The following is a 17,858-nucleotide window of genomic DNA, read 5'->3' on the forward strand; positions in this document are numbered from 1 at the left end:
CAAGCACCTGAACCCCTCGCCCCAAGCCCCCACCCAGCCTCTGCATTCTGCTCTCAGGTTGCTCACATCTACACAACCATTGAGGTGTTCAAGGGCCAGGTGGGATGAGGCCTTGAGCGACCTGTTCTAGTGGGAGGTGTCACAGAATCATCGAATCAGCCAGGTTGGAAGAGAGCTCCAAGCTCCTCCAGCCCAACCTAGCACCCAGCCCTAGCCAATCAGACCATGGCACTAAGTGCCTCATCCAGGCTTTTCTTGAACACCTCCAGGGATGGAGACTCCACCACCTTCCTGGGCAGCCCATTCCAATGCCAATCACTCTCTCTGACAACAACTTCCTCCTAACATCCAGCCTAGGCCTGCCCTGGCACAGCTTGAGGCTGTGTCCCCTTGTTCTATTGGTGGTTGTCTGGGAGAAGAGGCCACCCCCACCTGGCTACAATGTCCCTTTGGGTAGTTGTCGACAGCAATGAGGTCCCCCCTGAGTCTCCTCTTCTCTAGACTAAACAACTCTAACTCCCTCAGCCTCTCCTCACAGGGCTGTGCTCCAGGCCCCTCACAGCTTTGTTGCCCTTCTCTGGACACCTTCCAGCACCTCAACATTTCTCTTGAATTGAGTGGCCCAGAACTGGACACAGCACTCAAGGTGTGGCCTGAGCAGTGCTGAGTACAGGGCAAGAAGAACCTCCCTTGTCCTGCTGGCCACACTGCTCCGGAGCCAGCCCAGGATGCCATGGGCTCTGCTGCCCACCTGGGCACACTGCTGGCTCATCTTCAGCTACTTTCTATCAGTACCCCCAGGTCCCTTTCTTCCTAGCTACTTTCCAGCCACTCTGTCCCCAGCCTGTAGTGCTGCTTGGGGTTGTTGTGGCCAAAGTGCAGAACCCTGCACTTGGCCTCTGCTCACCCATCTGGCCTGTCTAGACCCCTCTGCAGGGCTCTCCTACCTTCCAAGAGATCAACAGCTGCTCCTAGTTTGGTGTCATCTGCAAACATACTGATGCAAGACTCAATCCCCTCGTCCAGATCATCAATAAAGACATTGAAAAGGACTGGGCCCAGCACTGATCCTTGCCTATGGTGGAGGGTCGGAACTGGCTGAGCTTGAGGTCCTTTCCAACCTAACTCATTCTCTGAGTCTAGATCATTGGCTGTGAAAAGAACATGACAGTGATGTCCATATCACTCATTTGCTTTGCTGAGAGACATAAACCCAAGAAACACAAACAGAAGTCAGCCAGTCCCTGCCCCAAACTACTGCAGCTTGTGAAATCACGCACACAAAACCAAGCAAAAGAAAGATTGCTGAAGTCCCAGAGCTCCAAAAAGTAACTTTTCATTTATTATATTAAACAATAACATTTATCTTATTATATTAAACAATAAACACACGAGATGGGTTAAAATACTTTCCAATTTGTTACGATATTTGAAAGATAAATATAACTACAATCATGTACAGATTTGGAGATATTAGTCAAATTTAGGTCAACATTGCAGTTTCCACCTCTTGCAGGTCAGAGCAAAGGATGCTGTGTTAGAAGAGACACCAGAAGAGCTCTCTGTAATTGTAATGGCAGAAGGAGCCAGAGTCACTAAGAGTTTCCTTTGCAGGAGTTAAACTGAAAGGGGCAGGCAGAAGCTGGAAAGATGAAAACTGGATTTTATAACAAATTAGCCTTTATTTAGGACACTTTCAAGTTAAACAGAGCAGTCTGTCAGCTGATAGAAGAGGTGCACCCATGAGCAAGAGCTAAGGGATTCACTCAGAGAACAAATCTTCCACAGTTCTGCCACACTGGGAGCAAAATTCCCTTCTAAGGGAAGGTGTCTGTGGGGGAGGCTACAGAGCCTACAGGTGTCTGTGGTGGGGGCTACAGAGAGGCAAAAACTGAGCTGTTCCACTGGTGTAGGGAGGAGGTATTTGGACCAGATCATCAATTCACTTGAACAGAGTTTCCAACTCTAAATGAGGATTAAGCAGAAATTCAATTTCTGAGAGGGAGGAATAAAACACAGAAGAAAGGAGAAACAAAACTCTCAGGCGAGGGAAAAGCAACAATTCTACTCGGACCAAAATTCCTTAGGCCTTAGTTCTACAGCATAAATACTCTTCTCAATGGAGAAACACTAAAGAAGAAATAGTAACCCCAAAAGGATTATAAGAAGAATCCAAGAAAAGTGCATTATCATTGAGCATAGGATGACAAAACAATGTCTACGAAATGTCACAGGTGGGAATTAGGGCTGGGGGGAGGGAAGTTATGGTCAGACACAGCTTGGAATTTCCTACACTTGGAGAGCACATTACAGGAAACAAAAGCCAGCAAGGAGTGATGAAGCTCCTCCAAGGGCAGAGATTTCACGAGGAGAGGTTGGCCAACGTAAAAACATTTCATACAGCATTGCTGCTGCAGACGTCCTACTTTTATGAGCATCTGTTCTGGCTGCAGAACGACTGCTGTGTGCTACAACCAGGCTGTCTGAAGAGGAGCTAAGCAAACCGCTGGAGGCAAATGTGGACATTCTGGTCTGTAGAGCACAACGTGGGCAACTCCGTACCTGTGTGCTACGTGCAGGCTGCCTGAGCAGGTTCCACGTGAATAATTGTCCTCTTTTAACTGCTGTGTGCAACTCAGCCCTTGCTGTGAGTCACTCCAGCGGCGCTGCAGCCCTGCACAAAGCACACACCAGCCGCTAGGAAAGGCTCCTCGGCTCTTTGCGGTCGCTCACTGCACCGCCGAGTCCGACAATTCCCAGCAGAAAGCAGAATCACCTCCATCCTTCCCTCAAAGCTAAGCGTGTGATAGGCAGTCCTGCCTCCTGAAGCAAAAGCTTAGGTGGAAACGGAGGGAAAACAGAGCTGAAATCCAGATGGCAGCTATGTGCAGCCTAGAGAAATGGAATGGAGCCAGAGAAAATGCTTTCCACCTTAGTGTGTGACTGGATGGAGGGGAAGGGGTGTGTGGGAAAAGCTTCTTTAGAAGGATTTTAAGGCAGGGTGGGGAGGGGGAAAGGTAGTGAAACTAGAAGCAACTGTAGGAGAAAAATCATTGCCTCAGCCTAGGGAAAACAAAGCCAAGATGATACTGCATGACCATCACCCACAAGAAAGGAGAAATGGAGCCCACTTCAAAAAGCCCAGAAGAATGTGCCATCCCAGCGGGCACAGACGACACCTACTTTCTCCCAGGTTTCCCTCTGGCAGTCAGTGAACACAGATTTTCATGCCAACGACAGCAATTTGGGCACAAATGTATCAGAAGTAGCAATTTGGCCTTTGTTTTCTTTCACCAGAACTTTGAAATTCCAAGAGCCACAACCTGATCAGCTTCTGGGTAAAAACCCAGCGCTGTAGTCCCCTCTGCTTGGAGAACACATTCACAGGAGCTTGAACACACAGAATAGATCTGCATATTCTACATATTGACTGCATATATACATCTTATGTACAGCACAAGTTACTCTAGACTAGGAGTGCATCTTGACATGTAGAGTATGTACACACACCATTATTATATCAGACAATAGATACAGACACAGACCACAAAGATCTCCTAAGGTACACACCTCCTGCATGGTCTGTACTCCCACTTTACAGGCCTTGCACTGCACACATTTTCTCTGCCTATTTGTGCTTTAAATTTCACTGTTTTGGAGGAAGAAGGAGATTGGTAGCTTGGGATGGAAGGTTTGCCTTAGAAGAACACGAGCAGGTATGGTACAAAACATGGAGTTAGAAGAGGAGGTGGATAAGGGAAAACTGCCCTTAATGGATGGGGAGAAATCACAGCTAAGTGTTCTCCTACTGCAGTGCCTAACATTTTGACTCAAGTGTTTCAGTAAACAGAAGGTTACTAAATTTAATAGACTGTGCATAGAAAACATCTTGGTTTGCTTGATCTCCTGTTACTCTCCAAGCAAACACATAGAATGAGTCAGTAAGGGAAGAGGAAGATGAGCAGCTAGTTCTAACGCTGCATGGATACTCCATCAATTCACATTCCTGGCTTCCTGCTGTCAAACACCAACTCCTTCCTTACACACATGATCAATGACAGTATTGCAGGGCACTGACAAAGCAGCAGAGAGTCCTGTTATGGTACATAACTCAGAAAATGAGTCAGGATATTTAGCTCACCCACCCTGTCCCACTGGAGTGACCTCATCCAAGGAGTAGTCCAGCAGTGGTTTTCCTTTCTAAAGTGGCCCTGCACACAGAAGGGTGCTCATAGTAGTACAAGAGATGCCACAAAGACTCTGGCCCAAGAGAAACCAAACCAGTGAAGGTGAGACCTGGGTAGAATGTGTTTCACTTCACTGGGAACCCTGCAGCCAGTCCATGTGGAAAACTGTTCTCTCACAGAAGCATTACCTCACATGAGCTAGGGACAGACCCAACTCTGCTCTCACAGACTTTGAGTCCTGTACACCAGAAGAAAAGAGAACCTGTTGATGTTTTGGTAGGTTTGATCATCTAATGGGCTGTATTTTAGAGAAGAAATCACCACAGTGGGAAGGGATTTCAAATCAGGCTCTGTAAAATCAGAACTATTTCCTACTGCATTCTAAAGGGGTCATTAAAAGATGGTATTAAAGATTATCTGTGACTGGCTGTGATAGCAGAACGCATCTTCTGCAGGGAATGAAGGATCCAGGTTATTTGTCCCCAGAGAGCACACAGGCAATTGTGGCTGTAAAACTGCATTTTGAGAGCTGGGGTTTCACTCCTGTCCTGTCCTTATTGCAGTAAATGGATGCGGGGGGGAGGGTTGGGGGTGTATGCAGAGACACAGATATGTGCTTACCCATACACCTACTCACAACAGCCTGAGGCAACAAATTCCACATCTTAGCTGCTTTGCAGAGCTGAAAACTACCGAGAAGATTAAACTGACCCAATCTGATTCTTAGCCCTCTGTAAGGAAAGCATCCAGAGTAAGGCAATCACAACAGAGGAGAGAAACCATTTTCATTCAGTGAACAGGCACTATCATTGGATTACAAAAGGGGAAGGAAAGCAAGGACATAAGAAATACAAATGCATGAAGGATGATGAAGAAATATCACATTACCAAAAAAAAAAACCCAAAAAGAAAAGAAATGAAACTGTTGTAAGATCAGGGCTGCAGCAGTGAAAACAGAGACTTCACTTTTGTGCTCCTCCAGGACAAGGACAGGAAAGCAGACATATTAAGAACACTTAAAAACTTTTGTGATGGATGTCTGTTCTATTTAGACATAGAAGTTTTAGGGCTCCTGTCGTCAGAAAAGGCATTTTTAGTAGGCAAGGAAATTCAGACTCATCATATGGACTTGTTGTATATATGGCAGGAAAAACACTCTGTGTTACCCTTACCAGGTGGAAGCATTGAGTTCTACAGGTGTATATAAAATCTGCTCCTGCTTGGACTCACTACCTCAAGCCATACTTTAAAGCCACTGCAACCTACCAGGACTTTTATAACTCACACATGAACATGTATTTGGCAAATGAAATCTGCTTCGACTTGGCTTTACTTCAGCTAAATTATGTTCAATTTGTAAGCACATACTCCAGGACAAGTGGGATTAAGGAAAACAGAGGTAGGGACTGTCACATGCAGTCTGCAGGGTAACACAAAGAACATGGTCTGTGTTCTGGTGGCTGGAGTAAAAGAGGGTAAAAGGAGCTGTAAGGACGAACGCTGCTCAAGCTTAGGAAGTTTCCCACTGCTTGATCTTACAGGACAGCAGCACTCAAACTTGGCTCACTGCAATCAGACAGGTAAGATTTTACCTAAGGAGTTAACTGCCAAACGATTTGGCCAAGTTACCACAACTGAATGAATCCTCTCTTGCACATCATCAGAACTATTAAAGCTAAATGCAAACCGGAGTGGCAACAAGAACTTGTCATTGGCAGAGACTTGCGTTTGCTGCTGGCTCTGTGCTCTTCACTACACCTGCATTGATCACCAGGTTACTTTGCAAAAGCCACGCACCTCCTGGGTGAGAAGGAACCACCTAGTCATTAATTTATGCTGAAGACTTTGATGCAGATGATATACTGTTTAGCCTACCTTGAACTATTAAATGAATGCAATGGCTAATTCTAGGAACATTCTCTTTGTATGGCATTTTCATTGAAACTCCTACCACAGCCTCAAAAATCCCCAGGTAATAAAGAGCCAGGGGCACAAGCTGCACTCTCCTCGATGCAGCATTGTCTTCCAGATAGAGACGGTTGCCTTCAGCATCTTAGGATCACATGTTAAATTTCTCTCAAGCAGTAAATTGCATCCAGAACATATAATAGAGCTTACAGAGTGCTTCCTGCATACTATGCACTTGGAAAGCCACACAGCGCCCGGTTTGACGCAACCAGCCAAGACTTGCTTAGAGTTGAAGGTGACTAAGATTATTTTCACAACATAAACCAAGAATTGAGTTATTTTTATAAAAGCCACGTTTCAAGGTTCCACTTGGGCAGGGTGGAGCCAAAGAAGCTCTAGCTTTAAGAGTTTGGCATGTCAGCCTTACTGAGTGCAATAGCCAACTCGAGATCTTCTTGCTCTTGTCTCCGCAACCGAGCTAGCCTCTCTTGCTCTGCTTTCTCACTCTCGCGCTTGGCCCACGCCAGCTGCTGCTCTTCATTGCCAAACTGAAAAATGAAATGAGAAAGAAAATTAATGCATTTATCAAAGAACTTCCAAGAAACCATGTGCAAAATACAACGAATCAGGAGGAGCAAATACAGGACTCAAGCGTATCAAGCTGCCCTAGGGGAGTTCTTCTGGGTTAAGGTTAGAATTCACTCACTGATTTCCTCACTTGAGCATAGAATCAACCAGGTTGGAAGAGGCCTCCAAGATCCTTTACTTCCCTCATTTTCTCCTCCTCCCACCAGGAAACTAACCCATCTGAGCTGCACATCCCTGCACCCATGTCTCAGTTTTGTATGAAAACAGCAAGGGGGCTGGAGCCAAACAAATATTCCACAATCACAGGCACAAAAAAAGGGAAGTTGGTGGTCTGGGAGCATAGCAACCTGCATCCATTTTTAAAACTAGTAAATGGTTGGTAAAATCCAAAAGTTATTTACTCTTGTGCAACTCCATTGCAGAGAGTTTGGTCGTAGGGTTTCCTGCTGAGGGTGAGGGGGTTTAATAGTGGCTGTGGAGTTGTGGGAAGTTTCATCACCACATCAGAAGTCACAAAAAGTGCTTCTGTCACTGCTCAGAGCAATGTGTGTAGAGCTTTTCCAGTAAGAAACAACGTAAGAGAACCCAGTTTGCCTCAGCAGAGCACACTGAAGGAATACAAGCAACGCAGCTGGCTCCTAACCATGATTGAGCTCCCTTCAAAATCCATTTAACTGCACTGCTGCAAAAACATTCCAATATTACCCTCTGCTCTTTACCACTGCAGCATGCAGAAGTGTTGGAACACTTTGCACAAAGCACTGAAACATGCTAACAAAAGAATAAAATCTACTCTGGGACAGTTTAATTTTCGCACTGGTTGCAGGGATGAGGTTAGCAGAAGCCTTCCCAGCAGCTGGCAAACGTTTGTCTCATAGCCCATGGCTAAAGTTTGCTCTGTGCTGCCTTTTGAGTTTGTTTGAATGTGCATGCAAGTGTATTGTTTGGGGCTTTTAGAAGAGAAAAGTCTATGGAATTTATAGCTTCAGCTCCAGCTTAATGCACGCTGCAAAACCTGCCTCATGGTCCGTAGCAGAGGAACTCCATACCTGGCAGAATCTCCTGGTGCATGGCTGTGGCTACACCTTCCCAAGCAAACCTGAATAGGGCTGGGTGCTAGGTTGGGCTGGATGAACTTGGAGGTCTCTTCCAACCTGGTTAATTCTATGATTCTAGGACACACTGCACATCGAACGCAGCTTTAAGTGCTAAACCAGCGCCTGCTGCACAGACACTGCGTGATGGCTCCATTCCAGCCTCTTCCACTCTGACCTGCAGCTGTAGTTGGAATTTTAAAAAATAAATAATAATAATTTAAAAAACAGTCCAGAGGAGGCCACCAAGATGCTCAGAGGGCTGCAGCAGCTCTGCTATGGGCACAGGCTGTGAGAATTTGGGCTCTGCAGGCTGCAGAAGAGAAGGCTTCCAGGAGACCTTGGAGTCGCCTTCCAGGATCTGAAAGGGGCTACAGAAAGGCTGGGGAGGGACTATTGAGAAGGTCTGGGAATGAGAGGAGGAATGGGTTTGAAGTGGCAGTGGGGAGATTGAAAGTGGATGTTAGGAAGAAGTTGTTTGCAGTGAGGGTGGTGAGAGACTGGCACAGGTTGGCGGTGATGAGACACCGGCACAAGCTGGGGGTGGTGAGACACTGGCACAGGTTTCCCAGGGAGGTTGTGGAGCACAGAAGCACCCAATGTGATCTTCGATCACATTGGTGCTTCTGTGCTCCACAACCTCCCTGGAGGTGTTCAGCACCAGGCTGGATGAGTCCTTGAGTGACCTGTTCCAGTGGGAGGTGTCCCTGCCTATGGCAGAGGGGTTGGAACTGGCTGAGCTTTGAGGTCCCTTCCAACCTAAACCATTCTATGATTCTACGAATTAACTGCAACCTGAAGCCAATTGTTATGTACTCCTCATTGAGTTAAATGCTTTATCTACTTGCTTCTGGCCACTCACAATTCCCATTTTATTCTTCCCAATATGGTTTCATGCATCAAAAAGAAGAACATATTTGAAATTGCTCTTCCTCAAACACCACATTACCTCTGCCTTCATTGCCAGCAAAGTTTAAATGAGAACATTTGCATTCAACATTACTGAAATAAGAGTGCCACACATTTTAGGGTATTTCACTATTAAAAAGAAGGAAGCCTCCTGTCATACCTCATTTAGAAGCTCACTAAGATTTTATATAGCAAATTTGTGGCAAGATACAGGATAAACACAGACTCAGTGGAAGGAGGATCAAGAAGTCAAAACCTCTTAGACCTGGAATAGAGAAGAACAGTTCCTCTTCTCAGAAATACAACAAGCTTTGGTCAAACCCTCTGGGGAGTCTTTTTATCCCATTGAGAAAACAGTTTTACTTGCATAGCTTACACATGAGGTGTTCCAAAGACTTTGAGAGTCTCAATTCTGACTTGTTCATGGTACACAGATCAAGAATTTTTTTTTGTTGTTACATGAAATCATTAAAGTAAATTAAATCATTAAAGTAAATTAAAGAAATGAAAGGCTGAGGAAAATAAATAAATAAAGGAGAAATGAGCAAGGGCTTTGTTGGAAACAAATCTGGATGTGCCTTAGTCCAAGTGGTCACCATAAAGTCAAATGTTCAGGAGCATAATTTGGATCATTAGAGAGTGAATGAGATGCACAACAGCTCAGAGGCAGTGATTCTGGCTCAGACTGCCTATAAAAAGGTAAAGTAACTACAGATGGAACCAAATACCAACTGTTTTGGTGTGTTTCAAGAAGCCTGTGAGTGTGTACCACATCTGTCATTTCAGTTAAAAAAAACCCTCTTTTTGTTTTCCTTTTTTTCAGCAGCACAGTTTAGACCCAAGTAATAAATGAGGGGAAAAAAGCAGCCTGCAGCAAAACTGATCAAAGACACAAAGAGCTGAACTGAACTTGTGTTTACTAAATTAGCAGCTTCTATGAAGAGAAACATTTCAGTTTAGTTCCAAGTGCTCTGTTTCTTGGAAATTGAAACACTTTCTGTTGGCAGAAAGATTGCTTCTCTTGTTGTTCTGTAAACTGAAGCTGGGACCTAGAAACACCTGAAATATGACCTGCCACAAGACTTTGCTTTGTTCCAAAGAGCTGTCTTTAATGACAGTGGAGAAGTGGAGAATGCAGCAAGAATCAACTTAAACTCTGGGTGGGTGAATTTGCCAGCAGCTCAGCAAAAACCAAATCTCCTTGAGGGCTACTAAAACCTAGTGAAGCTCCTCCTGGTTTTTTTCTCTTTGCAAGAGTAAAGAGTTTCAACTAAAAAGCAGGTGATCCAGGTAATCAAACCTACACAACTCTGTGATTCTGTTCTCAGACTCCAAACTAGGTGTCAAAAACAGGTCTGTAAATAAAATTGATTCTGTTTCCATGATGAACAAAGTTTCCCAAACATCAGGCACAGAGAAGCATATTACTGCTGCTGCTGAGGCAGCTAAGTGCACGTCAGACTTGGTACAGAAGGATTAAGAGTTATCAAGTGTGGAGACATCATTGTGTTACAGGCAAGCAGAAAAACCCCAACCAAACAACCAACAAAGCAAAAAGAACAGGGATCAAATCTCTTTCTGTTCAGTCAAATTCAGTTCACACTTTTTTTTCCCCCTCATAGCAGCAGAATGCAATTCAGGAAAGCAATTAAACCCCTCCAAAGTTCATTCGATGAAGTGCTACTTCATAACGATTCTGCTGCTCAAGAGCTCATTGTCCCTACTTCTTCCTTCTCTTCTAAAGCCAATCTCACGTCCTGAACACCTGATGGCACAGCAAATTTAACAGTGGGATGAGGATCAGAGATTTGGGGGTAATCTTTTTGATACAACTGGTAGGAGCCACACTTTTAACGTGAGACAGGCAGCCTGCAAAACAAGATGACAATAACTGGGAAACAGCCACCCCGTGCTGGTCTTTCACTGAAGGAAGAACTTAGATGTGGTTCAAGAAATTTCAGATAAAGCAAGTTTTGTGTCTTGTTTTTATTAAGAATGTCATGGTTTTGTATACAATCACAGAACTGAACTGTGCAAATTCAACAGGCCAGTACTAACTGTGGCAGAGCATACACAGGATCTGAAACTTTGATGTCTTCAGTATCATAGATAAATTAAAGCACTGAGGCCAGCTAAAAATATGCACAGAAAACCTCAGCTAACAGTATGAAATAGGAAAGTGATACATTTACTATAAGCTAGGGGTGGGGAACAACAAACCAAATCAAACCAACAAACAAAAAACATCAAAAATAAGCACCCTGAAAGATTCAGCTTAAAGATTTCCTCTTGTTGAACACTGAACTTTGTCCATCAGAGTCCAGTAACAGATTGAGTTGGCAATTTCACTGCATGGCAATGTGACAGAACAAAAACACATGAGAGGAGAAAGAAGCCTGAGGCTATGGATGGAACAGATTTCTATCTACTTCTGGAAGCAGTAAGAACCACACTGCTACTACATTTACAACGATTTCCAGGTCAGTAACACACCTGCCAGCACTAAAATCAAAGCCAGGCTTTTAGAAACCCTGCTATTTTTTAATGAATGGGTGCTTGGCTTCGCTTTCAAACCTTCAGACAACGTCTTCTGGAGTGCAATATGGATGTTTTCACATTGGTTCTAGAAAGCAATTTTGTTTTCTTTGCCTAAGAAGGGATTTTCTACAATATCAGAAGTTGAAACAAAATTCATCAGCTAAATCATCACAGACTGGTTTGGGTTGGTAAGGACCTTCGAGATCTTCCAGTTCCAACCCCCTGCTATAGGCAAGGACACTTCCTGCTAGACCAGATTGCTCAAGGCCCCATGCAGTGTAGCTTTGAACACTTTCAGGCTGGGGGAAGACCCCTGGGCAACATGTTCCAGTGCCTCACCAACCTCATGGGGTAGAATTCCTCATCTAAATCAAGCTTCCACTTTGAAGCCACTGCCCCTTGTAATGGCTCCTCATCAACTCCCAGTCTCTGCCTCAGATATGTGTCTTTATGACCACACTCCATCACACACAGCAAACATTGTGACAGGATTGTCAGGACTTGTTTTTTCCTCAAGCAGTTACAAACACTTGATGGAATCTTTAAGAGTTAGCCTCTCAGGAGATGGCAAAAACTGCTATAGGAAAGCTTCCAACAATTGCTTTTTAATCTTTACAGCATTGGCTTCCAAAAATCAGTTTACAAAATAGCCTCCATGCAACAAAACCAATACACAGATCCTGCTACAAAGAATTTGTGAGTAAAGGCACACTGCACTAAAATAATTTAAATGCAAGTAAACCCTTTAAAATTTAGTATGAAACTTCTTTTTTTTATTGAAATATCACCTTTTATTACAGAATTATTAATAATACAAAAACAATGAGGACAGCATGAAGGTACTAAGAGACAGAAGCCAGTCAACAGTAGGTTTGCAGTTAAAACAAAACCCCAAGAGATTGCTGCAAGCAGAGCAGAAAGTGGTTTGCTCAGAGACAATGAACTTAACTTACAGAGCTGAAGTCTGCAAACCCCAAGGAAGAGTCTTTAGAAGTTTTACTTGAAGAGGAAGGAGCAAATGGATCTTTTCCACTAAATGGGTCCCCAAACCCCTTTTTACTTTGAAAGGGGTCACTGCTGTCAGCCCCAAATGGCTGGAATGGATCATGGGGCTTGGGAAAATCTGAAGACCCAAGGTGGCTTACAGGAGTACTTTTACCTGGAAAGTTTAGGAAAAACAAAAACAAAAGGAGAAAAGAGAAGTTACTTACCAGGGACAATGCAAACCCCTTACACAGGAAACTGTGCTGAAACACTTTAGTATGATCCATTCTTCCCCTGGGGTGGTTTCAGATGGAACCAAATAGAATGGTACTCATCTGTCAACGTACACCATCTCAAACACTTCTTCATGTCAGTTGATTTATTACCTCACTCATGCACATGGCAATATGAACACCATCAAGGCTTTAAACAATAAAACCCAATGCAAAGACATTTGGTCAGCAGAATTTGACTGGAAGGATTTGCTCATTTCAAGGTTAAATTTGGGATTCTGTAAAAGGCAAAATACTTCAAGATCTCTATCACTACAGATACATAATTAATCATGTCAAATGAAATCAAAGAGCAACTTAGCTGGGACTTTACAGAACACACTAGTTTTGAGGCAGTTTTTTTTCCCTGGAACTGGTTTATTTCTTCTACCACCACACACGGATGTGGCACTTGGTGCCATGGTCTAACCTTGAGCTCTGTGGTAAAGGGTTGGACTTGGTGATCTATGAGGTCTCTTCCAACCTTGGTGATACTGTGATACATAAAAGGGAAAAGAGACTGATGAAGAAATCTCCTTCCTCTGGGGTGCCTCTTTGCAAACCACCTTTTGCAGGTGACTACTTCATGTTTCCACCCCAGTAACAAATGAAATCACAGCAACTGCTGTGGATGCTCACAAATAATAGCTGCTCATAAATAATTTTATTTGCTGCAATTAGAACCTCCAAGTTTGTTCATTTCCTTTGCAACAAAGTACTGGTTTTTAGGTCACACAACTACAGGGAGAAATGTAATTCTGTTTTAGTCCACAAAAGGCCAGAACCTAGCCTCAGGAATGGACATCCTCTCTGGATGAACAACACTGGTTAAAAAGTGCACTTGACAAATGAGAGAAGGGAAATCCAGAAACACTTCTAAAAGGAGCAAATGTTCACAAGTTCCTGCAGAACAACTGCAATGGTTTGCATTAATAAAGGGGTTTTTTAAATGTCCAATTCTTTGAACTCTAATAACAATCTTATCATTTATCCACATCAGGATACACAGACTAGAAAACATGGAGAAAAGGAGTTGAAACTCTGAATTTAAGAGGATGTACTTGGCATGGCTAAGACACTTCAGGAAGGTACTTTGGTGAACCTTATCATATTTGCTCAAATCTGTGGAAGTCCTCATTTGTGAAAGAGAAATAAAGATCAGCAACCTTGTGCTAAAATAACCTATCCAGCAGGTGAAGGAAAATTCACCCTAACACCTTTCACCCTATATTGGCCCAAACAAGTTTTGAATGCCAGAGGCCAAGATGACACATTTTAAGCTGCCCTTTTCTGAGGTTAAACCTGCTGCCGCCAAAACCACTTTGTGGAGTTGGTGACTGTTGATCCCAAAGCAGGTTTGCAAAGTGTTTGCTCAGCAAAGCTTTTTTTCTAGGTGGCCTGTTTAGAGGTTTTGCACCAAGACCCTGCTGGTTTCAGAACATGCACAAAGAGCATCAGGGCTCCTCCTGCTTCATCTTCACAAGAGATCACAGAGAACAGCTTTGCACTAGAGGAAATTCGCTGTGAATACTACAGTTACTGCTAAAGATATTGAAGATTTCCACTTTACATCCTGAGTGTAATTTTCTTCAAGGCTTTTTCTTTCCTGTTAAAGAACAGAGAGGGTTGCAATTTTGTGACTTTGAAGAAACAGTGCAAGAGGGTGCCACACTGAACACACCAGTCCTGGCACTCGGGACAGCATCCTGAACAAGTCCTCTTCACTACGCTTTGCACATTGCATACAGTTTGGTTTATCCTGCCATGATCAGCCTGAGTCCTGGCAGAAACTTGGTTAGCTCAGATAGATGTTCAAATTTATTAACTTATTAGCCAAAAATGAGTAACAACACCACCAGGGTTATCTTGTCTGACATCTTTGCTGGTTTGCATCAAGTGTGAACCTGCCAGCACACCAAGCGCACACCTAAGCACACAAAGATTTTTGTTATCCACATTTAGTGTGAGAATGTGAAATACTTTCATAATGCAACACACACAAAAAAAAACACCAAACCACATAAAAAAGTCACCAACTGAACTGAAGGACATCAGTAAAATCATAATATTGCACAATGTGCTCTTAGCAGTAACTGAGATTGCACTAATCTGGCGTTCGCTGGACAACGTCGCATTTTCACAGGACACTGCTCCTCGGTTCTGAGGCAGGGCAGGATGGAAGTGCAGGCAAACAGTTGTAACCCTTTACTTATTTGATGTTTCTGCTAATAGTTTCAGGGGAAAAAAAAAGTTCAGAAAAAAGCAAAACAGGTCTTATTCTGAAACCACAGCAGTTTCAGCAGTTACCCAAGTGGTGCACCCAAACCACACCGAGGACTCACTTCAGCAAAAAGAGATGATGAACAAAATGGTTTACCACAGCAAATGCTGTTAACTTGGAGTGAACTCCACCCATCTGAAGACTTTATCTAATTTCATGCCCCAGAGCAAACTGGGGGGGGGTTGAGATCTCTTATTCAATGCACTGGCAGGATGCAATTGCAGAATTTGTCTTACTGCATTACAAGATCTTGACAATGAAACAAAACGTGGAAAGCTCTCTCTGTATTCTATGTCTCAGAGCTGCTCCTCACTTTCTGCCAGCAGGACCAGGCAGTCCTTCTGCCTCTGTACCCAGGGCTGCTCAGGCCACACCTTGAGTGCTGTGTCCAGTTCCAGGCCCCTCAATTTAAGAAAGATGTTGAGGTGCTGGAAGGTGCCCAGAGAAGGGCAGCAAGGTTGGTGAGAGGCTAGAGCACAGCTCTGTGAGGAGAGGCTGAGGGAGCTGGGGGCGTGCAGCCTGGAGTAGAGGAGGCTCAGGACAGAGCTCATTGATGCCTACAACTACCTGAAGGGAGGCTGTAGCCAGGTGGGGCTGGTTTCTTCTCCCAGGCAACCAGGGACAGAACAAGAGGACCCAGCCTCAAGCTGTGCCAGGGCAGGTTCAGGCTGGCTGTTAGGAAGAAGTTCTTCACAGCAAGAGACTGGCATTGGAATGGGCTGCCTAGAGAGGCGGTGGAGTTGCCATCCCCGGGATGTGTTTACGAGGAGGCTGCATGAGGCACTTAGTGCCATGGGTTAGTTAATTAAAAGGGTTAGGTGATAGGTTGGACTCGATGATCTCAGAGGTCTTTTCCAACCTGGTTACATCTGTGCTTCTGTGACTTCCAGAGTCTCTCAGTGAGCCATGAGAAGCTGCCTGCTTTCATGTGTTCACAGCATGGGCTCTGCATGCTTGCGGGCAAACGGGGCAGATGGAGAGGACACAACTTTACACTTTCACTGCATACATACTCCTTTCCTGGAGACTCTCTGAAGTGAAAAACATGCTCTAAGAAAACAGAGTTGTGCTATAACAGATAAATATTGACAGTGCACGTTTGCTCCACAGCTGCAGTTATAACTTGAGCACACAATACCAGGGCTCCTGCCTCTTACCTCTTCTCTCAGGCAGAGGAAGTGTTACTCTAGAGCACTTGAGAGGCTGTGCAGCGTGAGGTGCCTCCCAGCACCTCCTTCCCTTGGCTCTCTATCAAATGCATGTATCATTCCTAACTTACTCAGCATGTTTTATCCATTACCCAGCTCTTCCACTGACGCAGAATAAGAAGTGCATAAACTGTGAGCCTGAGAACTACAGAAAAATAATCACCAGCTTTCAAAACGTGCTTGAAGCTTAGCTACATGAGCCCTGGTTTCTGTACAGAACGCTCAGGGCTCTTTGTCTGCAACAGAGGCCATTTCTGCACTGTGCTTCAAGCTCAGCTCTTCGGTGATAAGGCTCTTTGCACAAAAATCACAACACATATTTTTAGCAACAGGATGAAATTTCCTATGCAAAAGAAGCCTCAAAAGTGCTTCTGCTTAATGCTTGCAAAAATCTGCCCCTTGAGCTACCCTGAAAACCTTTGCCCAAAAGAAACACCCTGCAAGCTGCAAACTTCTTGAAGGGTGAGAAGAGAAATCGTTACACATCCGAGCTGAGCAATCTGCTTAGAAACAGATTCTGAAAGACCTCTCAACAACCACTTCTGAAATACCTTCACTGTGAGAGATCAGCAAAAACAACACAATCAAAGCGTGAATGGAATTTTTAGCTTGTGGCCGGGCAGGTGCTCCACCCATGAGTCACTTATCCTACCCCACACGGGATGCTGTGCTCTAAGGCAACTGTCAGGGCTTCTAGAAAGCATGAAAAATAAAGCAAGCTTTCCTGTCAGTCAAACCTTGCGGCTGAAGGTTTTCACTCTTGCTACAGATGAGGCAAAAACGTGAAGGTAAACAGGCACTGTGCTACTGGTGAATAGCTCTGGGTGCTTGAGAGGCTCTGAGGAAACAGGTGTGGGGTGGCACTCAGAAATAAACAACGCTTCTGCACGTCCAGGCAAGGGAATGAGTGGACATTGTGGTCTTGATCAGTACAGAGTTTTCATTCAGTGCTCCTCGTTACATCTCCTGCTCATGGCTTCTTCCCTCTCAAACATCATCTCCTGCTCATGGCTTCTTCCCTCTCAAACATCATCTCCTGCTCATGGCTTCTTCCCTCTCAAACATCATCTCCTGATCATGGCTTCTTCCCTCTCAAACATCATCTACTGTTCATGGCTTCTTCCCTCTCAAACATCATCTACTGTTCATGGCTTCTTCCTTCTCAAACATCATCTACTATTCATGGCTTCTTCCCTCTCAAACATCACTGCACATGGCTTCTTCCCTCTCAAACATCACTGCACGTGGCTTCTTCCTTCTCAAACATCACTGCACATGGCTTCTTCCCTCTCACACATCACTGCACATGGCTTCTTCCCTCTCAAACATCACTGCACATGGCTTCTTCCCTCTCAAACATCACTGCTTATGGCTTCTTCCCTCTCAAACATCACTGCTCATGGCTTCTTCCCTCTCAAACATCACTGCACATGGCTTCTTCCCTCTCAAACATCACTGCACATGGCTTCTTCCCTCTCAAACATCACTGCACATGGCCTCTTCCCTCTCAAACATCACTGCACATGGCCTCTTCCCTCTCAAACATTACTGCTCATGGCTTCTGACCCCTCAAACATGACCCCAGCAGGGGTTCACTGGGTCACTGATCATGCTTTAACCTAGGTTGGAAGGGGAGGAAGGTGGAAGCCAGGCTTACTACAATTGTGGGGCCATGTGTCAGCTCCATTGGCAGCTCCACTGGTGGCTCGGGGGAGGTAGGTAACAGTGAGCTGTGTGCTGGAGAAGAGGCAAGATATGGCATACCAGGGAGGGAGGCTAACAGGAGCCTTCAGCCTGTTACCCTGCAGCACACTGGGGACACACAAGAACTCACTAAATCGTGCAGAGATGGACCACGGGGATCAAGCAACGAGGAATCAGCACATGTA

The 17,858-nt window shown here is 44.6% G+C and overlaps 1 protein-coding gene across 9 annotated transcripts in view; it reads right to left on the reverse strand.

Annotated features, from left to right (window-relative positions):
• Positions 1–1,320: 1,320 nt before the first annotated feature.
• The window catches only part of EPS15L1 (epidermal growth factor receptor pathway substrate 15 like 1), a 54,730-nt gene continuing 38,192 nt past the window's right edge, over positions 1,321–17,858 (reverse strand). For 8 of the 9 annotated variants that reach the window (XM_064174779.1, XM_064174778.1, XM_064174777.1 and 5 more), the window contains 2 exons: positions 12,178–12,383; positions 1,321–6,643 (listed from right to left, as the gene is read on the reverse strand). In XM_064174779.1, the coding sequence (XP_064030849.1) occupies positions 6,497–6,643; positions 12,178–12,383 (353 nt within the window). In that variant the 3' untranslated portion in view covers positions 1,321–6,496. The remainder of the gene's footprint in view (positions 6,644–12,177; positions 12,384–17,858) is intronic. The other variant, XM_064174780.1, reaches the window with a different exon arrangement.

This window comes from Pogoniulus pusillus, chromosome 41 (genome assembly GCF_015220805.1).
Source record: "Pogoniulus pusillus isolate bPogPus1 chromosome 41, bPogPus1.pri, whole genome shotgun sequence".
Classification (NCBI taxonomy): Eukaryota; Metazoa; Chordata; class Aves; order Piciformes; family Lybiidae; genus Pogoniulus; species Pogoniulus pusillus.